The sequence below is a fragment of the Podospora anserina genome, chromosome 4, assembly GCF_000226545.1.
Source record: "Podospora anserina S mat+ genomic DNA chromosome 4, supercontig 4".
Classification (NCBI taxonomy): Eukaryota; Fungi; Ascomycota; class Sordariomycetes; order Sordariales; family Podosporaceae; genus Podospora; species Podospora anserina.
The window spans coordinates 729,514-746,987 of NW_001914850.1; the positions used below are offsets into that span (position 1 = coordinate 729,514).

Genomic DNA, 17,474 nt, shown 5'->3' on the forward strand with positions numbered 1-17,474 from the left:
CCGGCCCCTAAAAGCGGAGCAAAAAGCGGAGGGTCACCCCGACCACCACCCGGCAGAGCTCTTCCTTTCCTTCCTTCGGCCCTGCCATGCCATGACCGCTACCCTTTGTCACAAGCCCAATGACAATGGGCACGGCACACACACCCCTTCGCGCTTTCGGCTCGTCGCCCCCGGGGTTAGGAAATGATAGCATAAGCCCAGGTAGTTTAGGTGCTTATTTCCGTCAAAGAACCATTTTCACCCAAAGCCGGTGAAACCACACCTTCCCGGAGGAGTGTCGTCGGTCAAATGCCGAAAATCCCCCTAGCCACGCGACAGGACAAGAGAAAAATAAAATGTTTCAGATCTCACCTTTGCAGATCTTACCGCCCGGCATTTAAAACCTGACATGGGTCCGTCCGTCCCTCCGTTCGTGCATCGGCCGCCGTCAGCTCCCGGCCGGCCGGAGGGGCAGGGCAGGATATGTCGGCTCCGGTGAAACACGGTGCTTACCGGCCTTTTCGGCGCTCCTTTTGAGTAAACTGACCATGTCGCGAAAGAGAACAAGAAAAGGGGTTTGCAATATCCCGCATAGCCTTAGAAACAGTCTGTATGGGATTCCAGGCCTCTTTAAATGTTCTCAAGGCCTATCGAGTGTCCTCCAAAGCCCAGTAATTTACTCTTCAAAACCCATCAATCTATCCTACAATGCCCATCAACCAAAACCCCCATCCCTAAAGCCGCCAGACACCACCCCAATTCTCCCCCTCAAAAACCATCCTCCCCTGCTTCCACACCTCCCTCAACTTCAACACCATCCCCCCACCCCCCTCCCCTGTAACCCTCTCCAAAACAACAATATCCCCATCCGTCCCATCCTCCAAAGTCCCAATGCTCCCCTCCAAACCCAACAACCTCGCCGGCCGCTCCGTCACCGCCATCAACGCCGAAACAATATGCTCGTTCTCCCCCTCATCCCCTTCCAAACCAACACTCGTCGTATCAATATACCCCAAAAAATTATTCACACACTCCAACAACGTCACCGCACTCCCCGCCAACACCATCCTCTCTCTCTTTTCCTCATCCATCTTCGGAGCCATCACCCTCCCCCTAGACTTGACAACACTCGACTTCTCGGTCCCATTCCGCCACGGATACGTCCCGTCCCCCAACCCCAGCACATGCATCGCATCCGTCACCAAGATCAGCCCCTCCGGATGCACCGAGTGTGCCAGCATAACCGCTGACTTGTGGTTGTGAACCCCATCAGCAATAATGCCATAACTGGGAGCTTCTTCATTCCCCGCCGGGATAATGATGTTGGCGATACTAAGCTCCGACTCGCGGTGACCAAAAGGGGGCATGGCATTGAAGAAGTGTGTCACCATTCTCGCGCCAGCAGCGAGTGCCTCACGGGCTTTCTCGTACGAGGCTGCCGTGTGTCCCAACGAGACGACGATGCCGTCGCCGGTGAGTGTCGAGATGATTTCCGGTCCTTCCTGGAGGAGGACTTCAGGGGCTAGGGTAACCATCTTGACAGAGTGGGGAGGGGCTCGGGAGAGGTTATAGACCGTGTCGAGGTCTTGGTAGGATTGGGCGGTGCGGAGGACGGAGCGGTCGTGGACGCCGCATTTGCATGGGTTTAGAAAGGGGCCTTCGAGGTGGGCTCCTAGGACTGAGGCGCCGCGGTCTGGGGATGGTCGGGGTGTGGGGGTGAGGAATGGGATAGCCTAGGCTTGTCAGACGGAGTGAGATTGGTAACGAGGGGGATCGTAAATGGTTTCGCACCTTATGATAGGCCTCGCTGTGCTGGCTCGTGAGGGTGGGCAGGTAAGATGTCACTCCTGTCTGGACAAGCCATTTGTTGACTTTGGTAAGTTGCTTAGGATAGTCGGAGATGTCGTCGGGGATGGTTGAGAAGTTGAATCCAATAGCGCCGTTTATTTGGCAGTCGATGAAGCCTGGGGCTATGATGCATCCTTGGAGGTCACGGACAGCATCCGGGGTTCGTTTGGAAGAGCCAATGGTGCCATTCTTGGTGTTTATCCAGAGATCTCCCTTGACGAGCTTGCCGTCTCGGAGTAGGCGGCAGTTGACGAACTGGATGACCTCAGGCTCTCCATGATCCTGCGCTCTCGAGGATGGAGTACTCGAGGACGACGGGCGCAGGGCTGACATGTTGATATTCGTGCTGGCGGCTGATTCTAGGACATAGGTTGGCTACCTTAGAAGATACTGCTCGGGAAGAGGACTTGGAAAGGTTGAAATGCGGTTTGCGGCGGCTATCCACGAGCCATAAACCTCCATCATGAACATCGTGCTTGCCAAATAGACTTCATCAGTCATTCTAAGAAGGCACATCTGGCGGCTTCGGGCGGAGGTAAGCAAGCCAAACCCGTGGCTATCCACGGCGATGTCATTGGAGCCCCGGTTATCGGTGCCGTCGCTGTCATGATGATAGTGAACAGCGAGTGTGTGGTTTCATGATGTCTCAGGTCATGTTGCACCGTCAAAGATGGCTACTATCATTCACGATCGAGTAAACGTAGGTGGACTTTCAAATGTTCAAAAGTTCCTGGGAGGGAGCAGATGTAACGTTCCTGCTTGGGGCTAACCAAAGCTTGAACGGTTGCCTGCCTGTTTCGGCTAGCGGACCGTTAAATGGCCCCTTTCCAGACGTCTTCCTCCATGTGATTGGCCCGAGCAACAGTGACAGCGTCAACAGCAGTGCTTCTTCTGCCGGCCGGAAGGAGCCTGTATGGTGGTGCTGAGGTTTGTAGGTTACACGTCCCGTCCGGCTGCTCGCTCCCCAGGCCAGCCAACCATCCCTCAACATGTCGCCTTCCATAACGTGACAATTCTCCCCGCCGTATCCCGTATCCCGTTCCCCAAGAGCCCACTGGCATCCGGCACCGGCAACATGGTCAAGTTGGACGGTGACTTAGACCCACTATGGCAAGATCTCGACTGGTAACCGTTTCTCCTTTGCTTTTTGCCATGCTGTTTGTTGTCGTCGTTCTGAGTTCCTCATTCGCTGACTGTCTTGTCTCTCTCTCTCTCAGGGCCATAGGGCAGATGGTGATTATGGGATGGGATGGCACCGAAGTCACTCCGCAGATTCGTCATCTCATCGAGGAACACCATCTCGGCTCCATCCTTCTCACGGCAAAGAATCTCAAATGTGTTTTTCGGTCCGAGAGACGTGCGCGGGTGAATGGATGCTAACTCGTCAATGCAGCTGCCCACCAGACGGCCAAGCTCGTGCAGGAGCTTCAGACGATTGCTCACCAAGCCGGCCATCTTCAACCGCTCTTGATTGCCTTGGACCAGGAAAATGGCGGCGTCAACAGCCTGTACGATGAGGACTACATTTGCCAGTTTCCCAGCGCCATGGGCCAAGCTGCCGCTGGTAATGCTGATCTCGCATACAAAGTCGCCAAAGCTACAGCCACCGAGGTCTCGGCCGTGGGAGTCAATCTGATTCTCGGACCCGTGCTCGACGTTCTGACAAACGCTCGTTACCAGCCGCTCGGTGTCCGCGCTGTCGGGGACGATCCACAAGAGGTCTCACAATATGGCATCGCGGCTATGAACGGCTACAAGGATGCTGGGGTGGCCACTTGTGGAAAACACTTTCCTTCTTATGGGAATCTCGACTTTCTCGGGTCCAGCTTGGATGTTCCCATCATCACCCAAACCTTGGAGGAGTTGTCCCTGAGCGCCCTCGTGCCTTTTCGGAATGCTATTGCTACTGGAAAGTTGGATGCCATGTTCGTTGGCGGCTGTGGCATCACAAACCCGTCCATGAATGTGAACCACGCCTGCCTCTCCGATCAGGTGGTTGATGACCTTCTCAGAAACGAACTTGGTTTCACGGGTGTTGCCATATCGGAATGCTTGGAGATGGAAGCTCTTCGAAGTGAAATCGGAGTCAAGACTGGCACGGTCATGGCGGTAGAAGCCGGCTGTGACTTGGTTCTGCTGTGTCGGGCCTACGACGTGCAGCTCGAAGCCGTAGCTGGCCTCAAGCTTGGTGTGGAAAACGAGCTGCTCACCAAGGAGCGTATTTACACTTCTCTCCGCCGTGTTCTCAAGATGAAGAACGCGTGCACGTCCTGGGCTAAAGCGCTGAACCCGCCAGGAATTTCTCTGTTGTCCAAGATTCACCCGAGTCATCTCAACCTCTCAATCAACGCATATGATGACTCCATCACAGTTATTAGGGATAACGAAAAGCTTCTGCCCTTGAATGAGTCGATGCACCAGGAGGAAGAGTTGCTACTCCTCACCCCGTTGGTCAAGCCTTTGCCAGCCTCGTCTTTGACCAAAAATATCCTCGAGGCGAAGAACAAGTCCGATAGCGCGCCGTCGGAACACGACAAATGGATACACCGGGATCGGGGCGTCATAATGAGTGGCGAGGGGGTGTTTCGGGAGCTTGGGAGGTCACTTGCCCGCGCTCGACGTGGCAAGCTGCTACATACCTCTTACACTGCAAATGGTGTTAGGCCGGGTGAGTGCTTTGGGCAGCTGTGATGGGAGAGAATACAATGACTAACATGGGGTAGTACATGAAAACTTGATACATCGGGCGTCCTGTATTGTTATTGTGACGGCCGATGCCAATCGAAACCTGTACCAGGCCGGGTTCACCAAGCATGTCTCAATGATGTGCTCAATGTTGAGGGCAAGTGGCCAGAAGAAATCCCTGGTCGTGGTGGCCGTCAGCTCGCCCTATGATTTCGCCATGGACAAGTCGATTGGGACCTATATCTGCACCTTTGACTTTACGGAAATGGCCATGGCAGCTCTTGTGCGCGCTCTCTGCGGAAGCTCGAGAGCACGCGGGACGCTGCCGGGGACTCTGAGAAAAAGCAGAAAGGCCGTGAAGTCGAGGCAGCACTGGCTTGTCGAGCCCTATGACAGGGACCGCGACTCCAACGGTCTCAACGATCTTTTGAGCGCTCTTGCTCGTGCTGCTGCCCCGAACCATCGGTTTCTGACCACAACAACGGCACACTCGTTTGAGATTTTCAACCCAAACATTGAGGAGTCGCACTTTGTGGTTCGCAACAGCAGCACGCAGGCGCTGTACGGATTCTGCGCGACGTATCACACCCAAGGGACCGGCATAATCGGAGCGATCTTCGTGGACCCTACCAAGCGCAACGTTGCCATTGGGCGTTCTCTCCATCGCCGGGCCCTTCGAGCGTTGATTCAGAAGAGGGGCACAAAGAAGATACAGCTGGGAATATGTTTCCCAGGTGTGTTCCTGGGCATCCCGACAGACGACGGCGGGCTCAAGACGTGGTTTTCCAACAGCGGTTGGGACTTGCAGTTTCCGCGACGGTTGGCCAACATGGTGATTGCTGACTTGAGCAGCTGGAGCGCACCAGAGGGTCTGCTGCAGAGCATCCAACGGGCGAACATGAGCTTTGATCTTATTCATGGGTTGGAGAACGCCGAGACGGTGCTTGCGCATGTATCCGGGAATGCGAACCCGGAGGTGTTTGAGCTGTACCGTTTGGCGTTGCAGGAGACAAAGTCGTGTGGGGTTGTTAGGGCCAAGTGCCAGAGGGGAGGGCTGGTGGGGACGGTGGTTATTTGTAGTCCTGGGAGTCAGGTTGCGGGTTATGTGCCGGCTTTGCAGGGGGGGGAGGAGGTGTTGGTTGGGGGGATCATTGCGCCGGTTGTGGCGCCTGGGAATGGGGATTTGTTGGTGATTCAGGGGCTCGCGTTGATGGGGTTGAGACAGAACAAGGCGCACAAGTCTGGGAGGAGCGTGTTGAGCTGGGTGGGGGAGGAAGGGATGGAGGGGTTGGGGGCGATGGGGTGGGAGGTGCTGGAGGGGTGGGAGGAGTTTACTAATTCGGTTGAGAATGTGAGTTTTCTTGAGGGGTGAGTTGAGATGTGTTGCTGATGTTGAATAGTGGCAGGATCTTGCTTAGGGGATTTGAGCGTCGAGGTGCTGGAAGGGGGTCAGTTTAAGGGGTCAGTTTAAGGGGTCACTTTAAGGGGTCAGTTTAAGGGGTCAGTTTAAGGGGTCAGTTCGAGAGGTCAGCTTGGGAGGGTCGGTTTGGGGCGAAGAGGGTCTGGGGTTTGCTTCGTTTGTATCCTATTGTGTGTATTCCAAGATTGTTGGACTGTGATTTTGTCATTCTACTTTGTGAAATGGTGTTATTCAGTCAGTAACTTTGACCAGAACGATTACAATCGGGACCAGAGATGCCTTCTTTTCCCGCCGCCGTGCGCTGATATATAGACACATTGGCCCCTTTTGCCTACGAGATTAAATCTGACACTAAACCAGCGACGAAGCTGTGCGGCAATGATGGTTGGAGTGTGGTGTATGGCGCGGATGATTCAAGAACAGGGCGATGCTCGGGAGGCTGGGGAAACAGTGTAGAGTTTGGAATGCTTGCGGACATACAAAAACAAGAAGAGGCAAAGAGGCAGAGAGGCTTTTAATTCTTTTTCAGAGTTTTTACACAACTCAACGCTTCAGGGATGGTAGTCTCTTCCATATGAGAAGGACACCACCTGTGAAGCTGTGAAGGAGAGTAGTTACACAGATCCCGAGGATGGGAGAGGTCTTGTTGATTCTTTACGTTTTCTGTGTTTTCTATTTTCTCTCTGCAACCAGACTCGGCCGCTTGCAATGGGGCTGAGCCATCCCTGGGACTTTTCGAACCTTCCGGATTATTTCGTGCTCAAAGTCCGGTCCCTAAACCCCCTTGGTAAGCTGATGGAGCGGGGTGTTTCTCTCCTGGTGTGGAGTGTGTTGTGGATAGTGGCTAGATAGGTACATGAGAGTATGTGAGCAGATACTTCTGAGAGGTGTGGGGGGTGGGAGCAAGATTTTCCAAGAGAAAATTCAGGGGGTTCCGTGCAACTAAGAGGTACGAGGGTCCATGATCAGTCATGTATACTTATGGTTTTGCGGCATGATCGTGAATTGTGGGCTAAATTGGGCTAGAATCATCAGGATGTATGAGGTAGACATTAAAATTAACACTTACAACTGCCTAGCTAGTCCCAGACTACAGTTGACAAATCCCGCTGTGAGATTGCCCTCCGACCGATGATGCCCTCCTTTCTACCTGGTAGGCAGTCCTCATTCTTTAGGACTCGAAACGCATTGCTTCTTGCGAGAGGGGCTGCCATCTTCCTCTTGTTCCTCGATACTGCGCTTCTTTCCGGAGACAGTCTTCGTGTCCTTGTCTTCGCTGGTAGTATCCTTCTCGGAGTCTACGACGCCACTATCTTCATCCTCAGCAACGACATCAGTAATTCAGCCAGAAGCGCTCAGTGCCATCTGCACGGTTGTACCAGTATTCCTAAAAACGGTAATGGTCGGTTGGCCGCCTATAGTCGGGGAATCGACAAACGTGTCGATCAGCCACCTGGCTGCCAATTGCGGCTTCTCAGCCCAAGCCTTCGGAATCCAGGCACCCAATACACCACTCTTTTGTAGGGATAACAATGAGAACCGGCCAAAGGGCCACCATTGCACAATGGGCGAATATGGGCCAGGGTCATCGTCGTCATCTGACTCTTCAAATCCCTCGAAGTAGCCCAATAACTCGACATCCCTAAAGCTGATTAACTTCATACTCCCGTTCTTGCTGTTGACAAAAATATTCCCCGGAGGAAACATAGCGCCGTTGCCCATGCTACGAATCTTTGAATACCAATCGAGCTTGGTGACAGCTTCCAGAAGCTGCTTGAGAACGGCGAGACGAACTGGTTCGTCTGCTAGCTCCCCTCGCGATAGCAGTTCTTGCATGGTTTCTCCTTCCCCACGCTCTAAGAGGATCATGCGGACCCAGCGGACGGGCTTCTCTGGGTATCTGTCTCGAGCGGGAAAGTCCAGGATCCGTAAAACTTGGGCGCAAAACCCTCCTCGGGTGTGTCTTGCAGGGCCATGTAGGCGCGGGCCTCGAGTACATAGTCGCGGTCTGCACATGCCATGCAGTCGACGCAATTTACACAGGGATCTACGCATCTAAATTCACATTCCGCAGTGCTCAAGAAGTTCTAGTCGACGCCATTGTAGATCTTGGCAATATACTCCATCGAGGGGTCGTCTTCGAGGTCTGAACCGCATAGGTACCATGAAGGTGGTTGTCCCCGTAACTGTCCTATCTTTACTTCATACTCACGGCCGAATGGCATGGGCGGTGTGTGTGGATGAATCTTCAGTGTCGTGCCGAGGGGGTATCGCCCTAGGGCGTCGTTGGGAGACATGACCTTTTAAGCATCCATGGTGAGTATGTGTAGATGAATGAATTATCGACGTTACCTGACTTTGATTGGCGGAGGAAATGTGTGATTCATAGGGTTTGCGATAAACTGAAAGTTTGGCACCGTGTACTAAGTGTGCACATTCTCATCCACACATGACTGAAGCTTCCACGCTTCTCAACGCCATTACTGATGGTGGACTGTGGTGCCTGGACAAAAGCCAAGCTTTGAAAGTCCCCTGCAGCGGCGCCACTAGATACCCCGGAAAGGGCCGTTGAAGAAGAGATGTCGTCTGGGGTAAACCTCCGTAGCGGCTGGGCGGCTTGGCTTCCGGGCAAGGTGAGTCTAGGCTTGATGAGTCCATGACATTGAGAGAGAAACGGAAATGTATTGCTATCTGATGTGTCCAGAAAAGAAGAAGAAGAAGAAGAAGAAATGCACTTAATATCGGCAGGCGTGTTCTGCAGGGTCACCTGCGATCTGCATTCGGCCGCGGGCACAAGATCTCGCCAGAGTCGATTGGGAAGGAGCAACCACAGGGTCACACCGAGCGGGCAACTGACGGGGCCGCCTCACTTTAATCTTACTCCTCTTCTTCTCCACGTCTCACATGTCATCCAGTCTGTCGGATCGGATTCCATCTCGACATTCTTCAATCCTGTGGCCCCTTTACAAGTACAACCTGCGACCCGTCCCGAGTCCCGAGTGCAGTACCGCCGAGTCCCTGCATGAACCGTGAGTGATCGGCCATGAGATATGGCCAGCTACAATGGCATGCCGGCCATGTCCTCCGGCGCCACGGGTCCTGACGCCCTGGGACATCAAGGCCAGCAATCGCTCGGCATCGACGGCTTTGATCCGCACAGTATGACATTTGACGACCCGTTGCTGTGAGTATCACAATCGCGGGAGCTCAACTGAGAACTAATCATCTCATCTTCTTACAGCCACAACCTCCCATTTACCCCGACAGCCGCATACGATTTTGACACCCTTAGCACAACATTTGAAGACCCGTTCTCCTACCCAGCCAGACCGTTCGGTAACGATGTCGCCAACACCGCTCTCATGGGAAATTTGGGAGGGCTAGGCGTCGACCCAGAAAGCTGCTACAATGGCAACCACGGTGGCGCCGAGGGGTCATCCTCCCCACAAGAACTCGACAACAAACTCCTCGGCTTCGGCGCGGTCGTCCCAGGCAAAGCCACCCTGATCGACCCCTTGGGACAGTTTATCGAACCTATGATGAGCGCAGAGTTATACGGCATGTTCTTTGTCGCCGAGGACGTCTTTGGGGCAGATAACGGCGGCGATAACCGACGTCCGATGGAGTTGACTTGCTACAGGAGGAATCTATGGCAGTGTTCTGGGCAGATTACTCTCCCGAGACAAGTGGCGCAATATGCTGTGGCCGATGGGCAGCAACGGATGCCAGTGGTGGAATTAGCGGCGTCTATCACGGCGCTCGAGAGTATTGAAGGGAAACAAACGGAGATCATTTCCATCCCGTGGAAGAGTAACAATCCTGCTCTAGGAGGAGTGACTGAGGAATCGACAAAGTCCGCAGGGGCGCCAGCGATAACTGTGTTGGACTTGGGGTCGGGCCAGGAGATTGATGGGACGAACAGAGTGACGGTGGGGGTGTCGTGGAAGAGACTGCAGTTTAAGCATGCCACCGCGAACAATGGGCGGAGGAAGGGACTCCAGCAGCATTACGTGGTGCAGATAAATCTGCTGGTTAAGGGGAAGGGTGGAGAGTATGTCAAGGTTGCCGAAGTTCAGTCGGGACCGGTCATTGTGCGAGGCAGAAGTCCCAGGAATTTTGACAGTAGGAAAGACGTGCCTCTGTCAGGAGACAAGAGGCTACTGGAGAGGAAAAGCATCGAGGGGTTGAGTTCGGGCTCTACGACTACGAAGCAACAGCAGCAACATATGGGAACTCCACAGAGCCAGCCCCTGAGTCAAGATTTTGGGCAAGGTTTTCTTCATGGATATCAGGGGATGGGAAGTTTACCGGTATGCCTCCAAGTCTGATCAAGTTCTTTGTTTCACACGCTGACAATCACGCAGTCCACGACAGATTGGTCAACTCCTCGACCGTTCCTCTCACCAAACCCCCAGCAACAGCACGCCAGTAAGAAGCTAGCTTTGTCCTCTCCAAGTCTCAACCGGCCGCCAGTACCGCCCTGGGTGCCAATAAATGCCACCTTAGCAACTCCATTGCCAACCGGCAAACAATTACAACACACTAGCAACCTTTTGAAGCCAACCCGTGGACTACATTCTACTTCCCAATCCAACAACCTCCCTATCAACCTCTCCCTCTCAGAAGACGAGCGCAGCCCACCAAACTTGAATCGATCTAATTCCTCGGGTGGCGAATCGTCTCAAAGCCCACAGCAGCACTTTTCCATGTCGTCATCGTCAAAAGCGGGGAATAGCAGGCCGGGGTTGGGACACAAGAGCCAGAGGACTGAGAGTGGGGGTGCGCAGCAGCTTAACAGTCCGCAGGATCAGACGGAGGTGGATATGTTGTATGAGTATTTTCCATTGAGTGTGGATGACTGGTAAGTCTGTGCCTGGAGAGATGGGAGTAGAGGGGAAAGAAAGTGCTGACGAAATCATAGGATGCCGCCGGTGGATGCGATTTATCGACCGCATGTGGTTCATCATACTATTGTGCCGCCTGAGGTGAAGGCGCAGCAGCTGAGGAGTAAGGGGAAGAGGTATTTTGCTGCTGACTGAGGTCAGGAAGAGGGGGGCTATGATGGGATTTAGGTTGCATGTTGAAGAGGGTGGAGGATGTGCAGTTATATATACCAGGGACAGTTACTGCGAAGGAGATGGGACGATGTGAAGTATATGGGAGAATGGTGAATGATGGCACGGCCTGGGATGGATGTCTGTGCAAGTTTTTTGGTGTTTGTGGTGCGGGATTTTGGCTGGGCGTTTCAGGGGGGGATGATGTATTATTGTACGACAACATCACACTCAGGGGACGGGGGGCGTTAATCATCAGCTTTTTGTATTGTGGCCTTTTTGGCTTTTCAGGATCTCGTGCTTTGCTTGTCCAGACAAGCCAACGCCACTGCTGCACCCAAAACTGAACTTTGTTTTGCGGGGACGAGCTTAAAGGTGGTGGGTGTGTTGAGGGTTAGTTGGTCGAGGTAGGATTGCAAGTGGGAGAGGTAGTGGGGGTAGTGCTCTATCACAGAGCCGGTATAGGCTATTGTTGTTGTCTTCTGGGGTTGTTTTTGAGGGGAAGAAGCTTCGAGGTTTATTTCGTGAAGTGCGTGGAGGGAGGCGGCGAGGATCGAGGCTGAGCGTTGGGTTATGAGGGAGGCGATTGAGGTGAGGAGGGAGAGGTCGGTTTGGGAGGGGGGGTGGGGGGAAGGGTGGAGGGTTTGGAAGTGGAGGGGGTCACTGGGGGGGTGTTAGTGAACACGATGCATCAGAGAGGGACAGCGGACGGGGAGCACCTTTCGAGAAGAGATAGTGTCTTTGCATCGAGGGTGTATTCCCTCGCTAAAGAATCCGGGACAACCCCGCCGAATGCCCCCGTTTCGTGGATTGCATCGACCAAAATCAACCTGGCCACCTCGCCGAGGTAGAACCCGCTGACGAGATGCTCCAGAGGCTGAAAGTCTGGTCTTGGGTGGGAGGCTTTGAGGGTCTTGTCCCATTTTGTTGAGGGGAGGGAGGGGCCGCCGAACATGCCGAGTTCTGTGTTTACTACTACGTGAGTGGCGAGGGTTTGGGGACGGGGGGGGAGTTTGGAGGGGCTGATGGTGGTGACGGGGAGGTAGGCGGCGATGTTGACGCCTGTACCGAGGATTAGACCGAAGGTTGTGGTTGAGGGGTGGGAGTAAGCTGCGGAGAGGAGCGTGGCGGAGGAGTCGTTTACTATGGCTGAAAGGGAGACGTGTAGGTTGTGGTGGAGGCAAGAGGTTTGGAGTATGGAGGAGAGGTTTTGGTTCAAGAGGCCGTCGGCGGCGTGGAAGGATTTTCCCATGGGGCGGAGGAGGTAGGTTTGGGGGGTGGGTTGTTTGCGTGGATGTTAGCATTGGGTATGTTTGAGAGGATGGATAGACATTATACGAGGAGGAATGGCATACTCAATTGGAAAGCTCCACGACAGCCCAAGCAATAACGGGTCATCAGCACAGTGACCCTGCCTGCTGTCTTTTGCCACAGTTTGGTAGATTTTCTCAGCCATCCAGTCAAAAAAGGCTCTGCCCTTCAATGCTCTGATATCATTGTCGATATTGAAGGTGTCAATGCTGACGATGACGCTCTCTGGACCTCCTGAAGAACCTCTGCCCTTGAGGTCCACCAGAGCAACTCGCAAGGTTGAGCCCCCAACGTCAACAGCCAGATATTGACCCGACTCATCTCCCGTGGGAAGCTCGGTATGGTACGATGGAAGCATGCAAGCCGGATTTGAGAGGAGGCCCTCACGAAACTCAAGCTTCAGCTTTTGAGACAGAGCTCTACGCTTGTTTGGTTGAGTAGGATCCAAAAGCAAACTCTCGGCTTTTGCGAGGAAATCGCTGATAGAGGTTGAGCCATCCTTGCTGGGTGGTTCACGTAGGGTTGGTGAGGACTCAGTCGAGGTTGTCCAGAAAGCTAACAAAGCTTGGAGAAATGATCGGCCTCGGAAAAGCGATTTGATGACGGCCAGGAGTAAGTCACGCAGAGATGCCATGGCGAAAATGAACGAATGCAAGAAGGAGGTCCCTGTTGGGGACCTGTCTCTATTACTTATGGGACGATGATGAAGGAGCAGACATCCAGATTCCAATACGAGGTCCCATATGAGGTGGAATAAGGCTGGCGATCAGAGCTACCTTCCTGGACTGGCATGGCTGTTAGCTCGCTACTTTTGACTCGTGCACAACATTACTCGATACCGCGCAGCAACGGGCTCGTGGGAGTTGTTCTTGGTGTATCGCTCTCCAAGAAACCACCACTACGCAAAGTCTGGAGATTGTTTAATAGAAACGAATAATGTACTTCGGCGAAAAATGAGGTTCCTGTTAGCCACCTGTTGTCTCGACCTAACAGGCATCCAACTCCAGCGGTTGCGTCGGTAGATTGCGCGCCAGCAAAACTGGCGGAAAGACCTTTGAGCCTCCAACGACCAATCTATTCAAGACGAGAAGCATGGCCGGTAGTGGGTAAGGAATGGCAAAGTCGTGGGGGACCAATGACGGAGGGATCTTGGAGATTGACTGGCACGGCTGCTTGGAGCTGAATATTGCAGAACATTTCCTCGTCTCGTTGTCGGTTTAGGGAGGTGGGTGGGAAAGTAACGTTCCATGCCTTCCTTGGCTGGGGGAGGCTGTCAGCGGAGAGTAACCCTGGAGGGAGCCGCAACTGAAGTCTGTCGAGACGATTGGGTTTCGTAGATTTGACTTCAATCATTCGCCAAAGCCCTGTCCAACGGGGGCCATCACATCACCAGCAGGCCGTTCGTGGCCGTTGTAACCTGGACAGAGGAACACACAGTGTGGGCGGTATGGCTGGGCACCGTGGGAATCTCGTGATAGCACGGGCCACATGAACTCTAACCTCCCTCCCGTCCACAAACAGCAAGCACAACCCGGGGACAGGTTGAAGAGGGAAGGCGTTGGGGTGTCATACTTGCCATGGAGGGAGTAGTGGATGACAGGCGATCGGGGCACAGGTCCATCGCAACCTGCAACTTGTGCCACCACTGCTCCTCAAGTACCCGGTCCTATGATAAACGTTTCATCCACTGCCATCATTACCAATTACCACTACCGTTGACAGTTCATCACAGGTATCACATTGCTTGAGTGACTGAGCCCTCCGAATCCCGGACATACTCGGCGTGGAATATCACAAGTGTTGTTCTGGGCCATCAGTCATCAGCCTCCGCAATCCTAAGAACTCTCTGCCCTCCAACCTACCCGCAACGCCTTGCTGTGCTCTGAAGCTCTAATAGAGGCCAAAATGAGACTCATCATCAGAGACAACGGAGAGGCTGCCAGCCGATACGCCGCCAACTATATTGTCGAGAGAATCAACATCTTCCGCCCTGGCCCAACAAATCCCTTTGTACTAGGTCTTCCTACCGGATCCAGTCCTGAGATCGTATACCGAATTCTTGTCGAGAAGCATCGTGCCGGCAAGGTCTCGTTTCAAAATGTTGTAACCTTCAACATGGTAAGCCGACCTTTCTCTCTATACCGGACCGCGTGGCTGATTACCACCACCTCCAGGACGAGTACATTGGACTCCCACGAGACCATCCCGAGAGCTACCGCTCGTTTATGCACAAACACTTCTTCTCGCACATCGATATCAATCCGGACAACATCAACATGCTTGATGGCAACGCCTCCGACCTAGAGGCCCATTGTTCCGACTACGAAGCCAAGATCAAGGCTCTGGGAGGAATCAACCTCTTCCTGGCGGGCATTGGTGAGGATGGCCACATCGCCTTCAACGAGCCCGGCTCGAGCTTGGCCTCTCGCACTCGCGTCAAGACACTTACCTACGACACCATCCTCGCCAACAGCCGCTTCTTTGGTAATGACGTGGGAAAGGTACCCAAGATGGCCTTGACTGTTGGAGTTCAGACTATTCTCGACTCCCGCGAAGTGGTTGCCCTCGTCATCGGTGCCCGCAAGGCCATTGCTCTCCAACACTGCATCGAGCAAGGGGTGAATCACATGTGGACCTTGTCTGCCTTGCAGTTGCATCCATATCCTCTGATTGTGTGCGACGAGGACGCCACACTGGAGCTGCAGGTAAAGACGGTCAAGTACTTCAAGAGTATTGAGCAGGTTGCTCGATCCAATGGCCTTGAGCAATGTCTACCTCTCAAAATCAGCACCAGTCATGTGCCCACGCTTCATGATACACCACCGTCCCCGGCGCAGACGCCTGTTCGGTTCAGGATGCGAGTCCCCACGAAAGCGGAATTATTTGGCGAGTCGGCGTACACGGTCGAGTCCGGTTGCCCTTCTCCCAGATTAGACTCCATGTCGGCTCGAATCAAGAAAGACGAACGATGCCCTTCACCGCGCTTTGATGCCATGTCCAGTCGGCTCAAGAGTGACAAGGCTGATCACTCCGACCATGATCGGGCGCCTGATTCCGACAGCCTATGGCGTTTTATTTTGCCGCTACAACTGCAAGACCACAAAGATGGCCACAGCGGCACAACAGACTAAAACGAATAGTAACTGGGTCAGTCACGGGGAGTTGGGCATCTGGGGTCGAAGTTGCAACCGCCGCAGCCGTGGGTTCTGGTTTCTGAGGTGACTTTTAAGTTTTGTCTACTGCCCTAAAAATGCACTTCACATAGCTCTTTTTCCGAGTATTGAGGCTCAAATGCATGAGTGTGGATGGAGGCCTGGTAGTCGGCGGGCCGCGCCGCATATCATCGCTTTCTTTGGTGTGCCCCTGAAAGTGAAGATTCGGCCCCCACGACCCCCAACTTTGCACTCGGCCGCCTTGCTGTGGTCTGAGGGCACAATTGGCAGCCCACCTTAACGATTGGAAAGATGGCCGTCGTCGGAGAGCCATATCAAACATCAAGCATTGCCAGCTGATTTGCACTGTGGCTTGCCCACTGCCTCACCAGGCACCACCACAGCTGGCCTCAGTCTTGCCCATAGTCGGTAAGTATAAGCCATGGTCACATGCAGGCAACTTTTGTGGCCGTTTGTGGTGATTATGCGAACAAAAGGGTATTGTGATGGGGCGTGGTCTAGGTGGTGGGTGGGTGTGGTGTGGTGGTCATGGACTTTTTGTACTCTAACTACCCAGCCGGCTCAATAACACCTTTCTCAGCAGGTTTTCTCGATCTCTCATTTTGATGAAAAACCAAATGGTTTTTTTTGGGTGTTTTTGTTGGTTGTTTTTTTGGAACAATGGAGCTCCTCTGTAATAAGACGCTCGTCACAGCTGCGTGTTTGAATGGTACGGCGGCGGCGGAGGCTGGTGGTGGTGGTGTTTTGCCAGAGTCGATGCTCCAGCTTCATATTGTTGTTCCTGCGGTTACGGTGCTTGGGTTGATTGTTTTGGGGACGTTGATGGGGATGGTTTTGTTTTTTTGGAGGAGGAAGTACGCGCTGGCGGAGGAGGGGGGGGATAAGAAGGGGGGGAAGTGGTGGGTGGATAGTGAGAGTGGGAGTGAGAGGGGTGGTAGTGTGACGATGAAGACACAACAACAAGAGGAACAGGGGAGAAGAGAGGTGGTGAAGCAGGGGGGGAGGACTGAGGATAAGGAGTTGCCGCCGCCACCACTGAAGTTGGTACGCAGAGAACGAGAGACTACACCACTGCAGGGGGAGATGGGGATGGGGATGGGAATGGGGATGCCGGAGGTATATCTTCTGGTTTTGGAGTGGGAGGGGAATTGACGAACGCGCTGGTCTGGGCGAACTTTGGACCACCACCTCCTCCCAGCCCACCAGTACCACGAGTGCCGTCGGAAGTGGTATTATCACCACCACCACCACTACCTAGCCCAACTTCCCAGAGACCAAACAACATAAGGTCTCTAATCCCCCCTCCGCGACCGTACAGAGCTCCCAATCGGAACACCTACCCCAACCAAGCGCTCCAACCACCCCCTCAGCATGGTTACGCCCAGCTACGGAGCTTGACACAATCAGCCTCGCAGCCAGAGATGAGGCAGCAACCGCACCATAGCGTTCAAGCAAGTCTGTCGAAAGAGCGGTGCTTGACGCAGTCAACATCTCAGCCGGAGATGCGCCAGAGGGAAAGGGAGAAGAATACGGTGCTAGTGACGAGGTTGGAATACAACCACCCAGATGAACAGAGGGCAGCAGCGTCCAAGTGGGAGAGGCCTGGGCTGGGGCTGGGGCTGGGGTTGGGGATACCAAGGCAGAGTTTTGACGGGGAGAAGGGGAAGGAAAGGGAGAGGTTGTTGGTGAGGAGTAGTAGGAGGTTTTCGGTTTCGCAGAACTTTTAATTCTTCAGGTACCTTAATGTCATGGTTAGGTAGTGAGGAGTGAATAGGAAGGGATCTTTAGGTTTGTATTACTATCTTGGAAGCATCTCTTGGTGAGAGGATGGTGAGCCAAACTATTCCATGTATCATTGCTTGAATGCGTGATAAAGCGCATCGACTTGAACGGATGACAGTGGCAATCCCCACCAAAAAACTGGCCGAAATGCCATTGACGCCAATGCTTGATGCAGGAACAACACCTCAGCGTTCGGATGGTTTGTCTGGGGGAAATGTGAGC

The 17,474-nt window shown here is 53.6% G+C and overlaps 8 protein-coding genes across 8 annotated transcripts; 4 read left to right on the forward strand and 4 right to left on the reverse strand.

Moving 5' to 3' along the window:
* Positions 1 to 713: 713 nt before the first annotated feature.
* Positions 714 to 2,160, reverse strand: PODANS_4_8730 (uncharacterized protein; the record flags this gene model as incomplete). Its single annotated transcript, XM_001905916.1, has 2 exons — positions 714 to 1,712; positions 1,771 to 2,160. 2 exons carry the CDS (start codon positions 2,158 to 2,160, stop codon positions 714 to 716), a joined length of 1,389 nt encoding a protein of 462 aa, XP_001905951.1.
* A 774-nt stretch (positions 2,161 to 2,934) lies between these two features.
* Positions 2,935 to 5,884, forward strand: PODANS_4_8720 (uncharacterized protein; the record flags this gene model as incomplete). Its single annotated transcript, XM_001905917.1, has 3 exons — positions 2,935 to 3,163; positions 3,221 to 4,485; positions 4,682 to 5,884. 3 exons carry the CDS (start codon positions 2,935 to 2,937, stop codon positions 5,882 to 5,884), a joined length of 2,697 nt encoding a protein of 898 aa, XP_001905952.1.
* Positions 5,885 to 7,096: 1,212 nt separating this feature from the next.
* PODANS_4_8715 (uncharacterized protein) lies at positions 7,097 to 7,948 on the reverse strand (the record flags this gene model as incomplete). The annotated part of the gene is made up of 2 exons (XM_001905918.1): positions 7,097 to 7,241; positions 7,371 to 7,948. The coding sequence occupies 2 exons, from the start codon at positions 7,946 to 7,948 to the stop codon at positions 7,097 to 7,099; spliced, it is 723 nt and encodes a 240-aa protein (XP_001905953.1).
* Positions 7,949 to 9,093: 1,145 nt separating this feature from the next.
* Positions 9,094 to 10,260, forward strand: PODANS_4_8710 (uncharacterized protein; the record flags this gene model as incomplete). Its single annotated transcript, XM_001905919.1, has 2 exons — positions 9,094 to 9,116; positions 9,174 to 10,260. 2 exons carry the CDS (start codon positions 9,094 to 9,096, stop codon positions 10,258 to 10,260), a joined length of 1,110 nt encoding a protein of 369 aa, XP_001905954.1.
* Positions 10,261 to 11,677: 1,417 nt separating this feature from the next.
* Positions 11,678 to 12,238, reverse strand: PODANS_4_8700 (uncharacterized protein; the record flags this gene model as incomplete). Its single annotated transcript, XM_001905920.1, has 1 exon — positions 11,678 to 12,238. The coding sequence occupies one exon, from the start codon at positions 12,236 to 12,238 to the stop codon at positions 11,678 to 11,680; it is 561 nt and encodes a 186-aa protein (XP_001905955.1).
* A 45-nt stretch (positions 12,239 to 12,283) lies between these two features.
* Positions 12,284 to 12,931, reverse strand: PODANS_4_8690 (uncharacterized protein; the record flags this gene model as incomplete). Its single annotated transcript, XM_001905921.1, has 1 exon — positions 12,284 to 12,931. The coding sequence occupies one exon, from the start codon at positions 12,929 to 12,931 to the stop codon at positions 12,284 to 12,286; it is 648 nt and encodes a 215-aa protein (XP_001905956.1).
* A 1,271-nt stretch (positions 12,932 to 14,202) lies between these two features.
* On the forward strand, positions 14,203 to 15,428 carry PODANS_4_8680 (uncharacterized protein; the record flags this gene model as incomplete). The annotated part of the gene is made up of 2 exons (XM_001905922.1): positions 14,203 to 14,415; positions 14,472 to 15,428. The coding sequence occupies 2 exons, from the start codon at positions 14,203 to 14,205 to the stop codon at positions 15,426 to 15,428; spliced, it is 1,170 nt and encodes a 389-aa protein (XP_001905957.1).
* A 702-nt stretch (positions 15,429 to 16,130) lies between these two features.
* On the forward strand, positions 16,131 to 17,197 carry PODANS_4_8675 (uncharacterized protein; the record flags this gene model as incomplete). The annotated part of the gene is made up of 2 exons (XM_001905923.1): positions 16,131 to 16,510; positions 16,669 to 17,197. 2 exons carry the CDS (start codon positions 16,131 to 16,133, stop codon positions 17,195 to 17,197), a joined length of 909 nt encoding a protein of 302 aa, XP_001905958.1.
* Between the last annotated feature and the right edge of the window lie 277 nt (positions 17,198 to 17,474).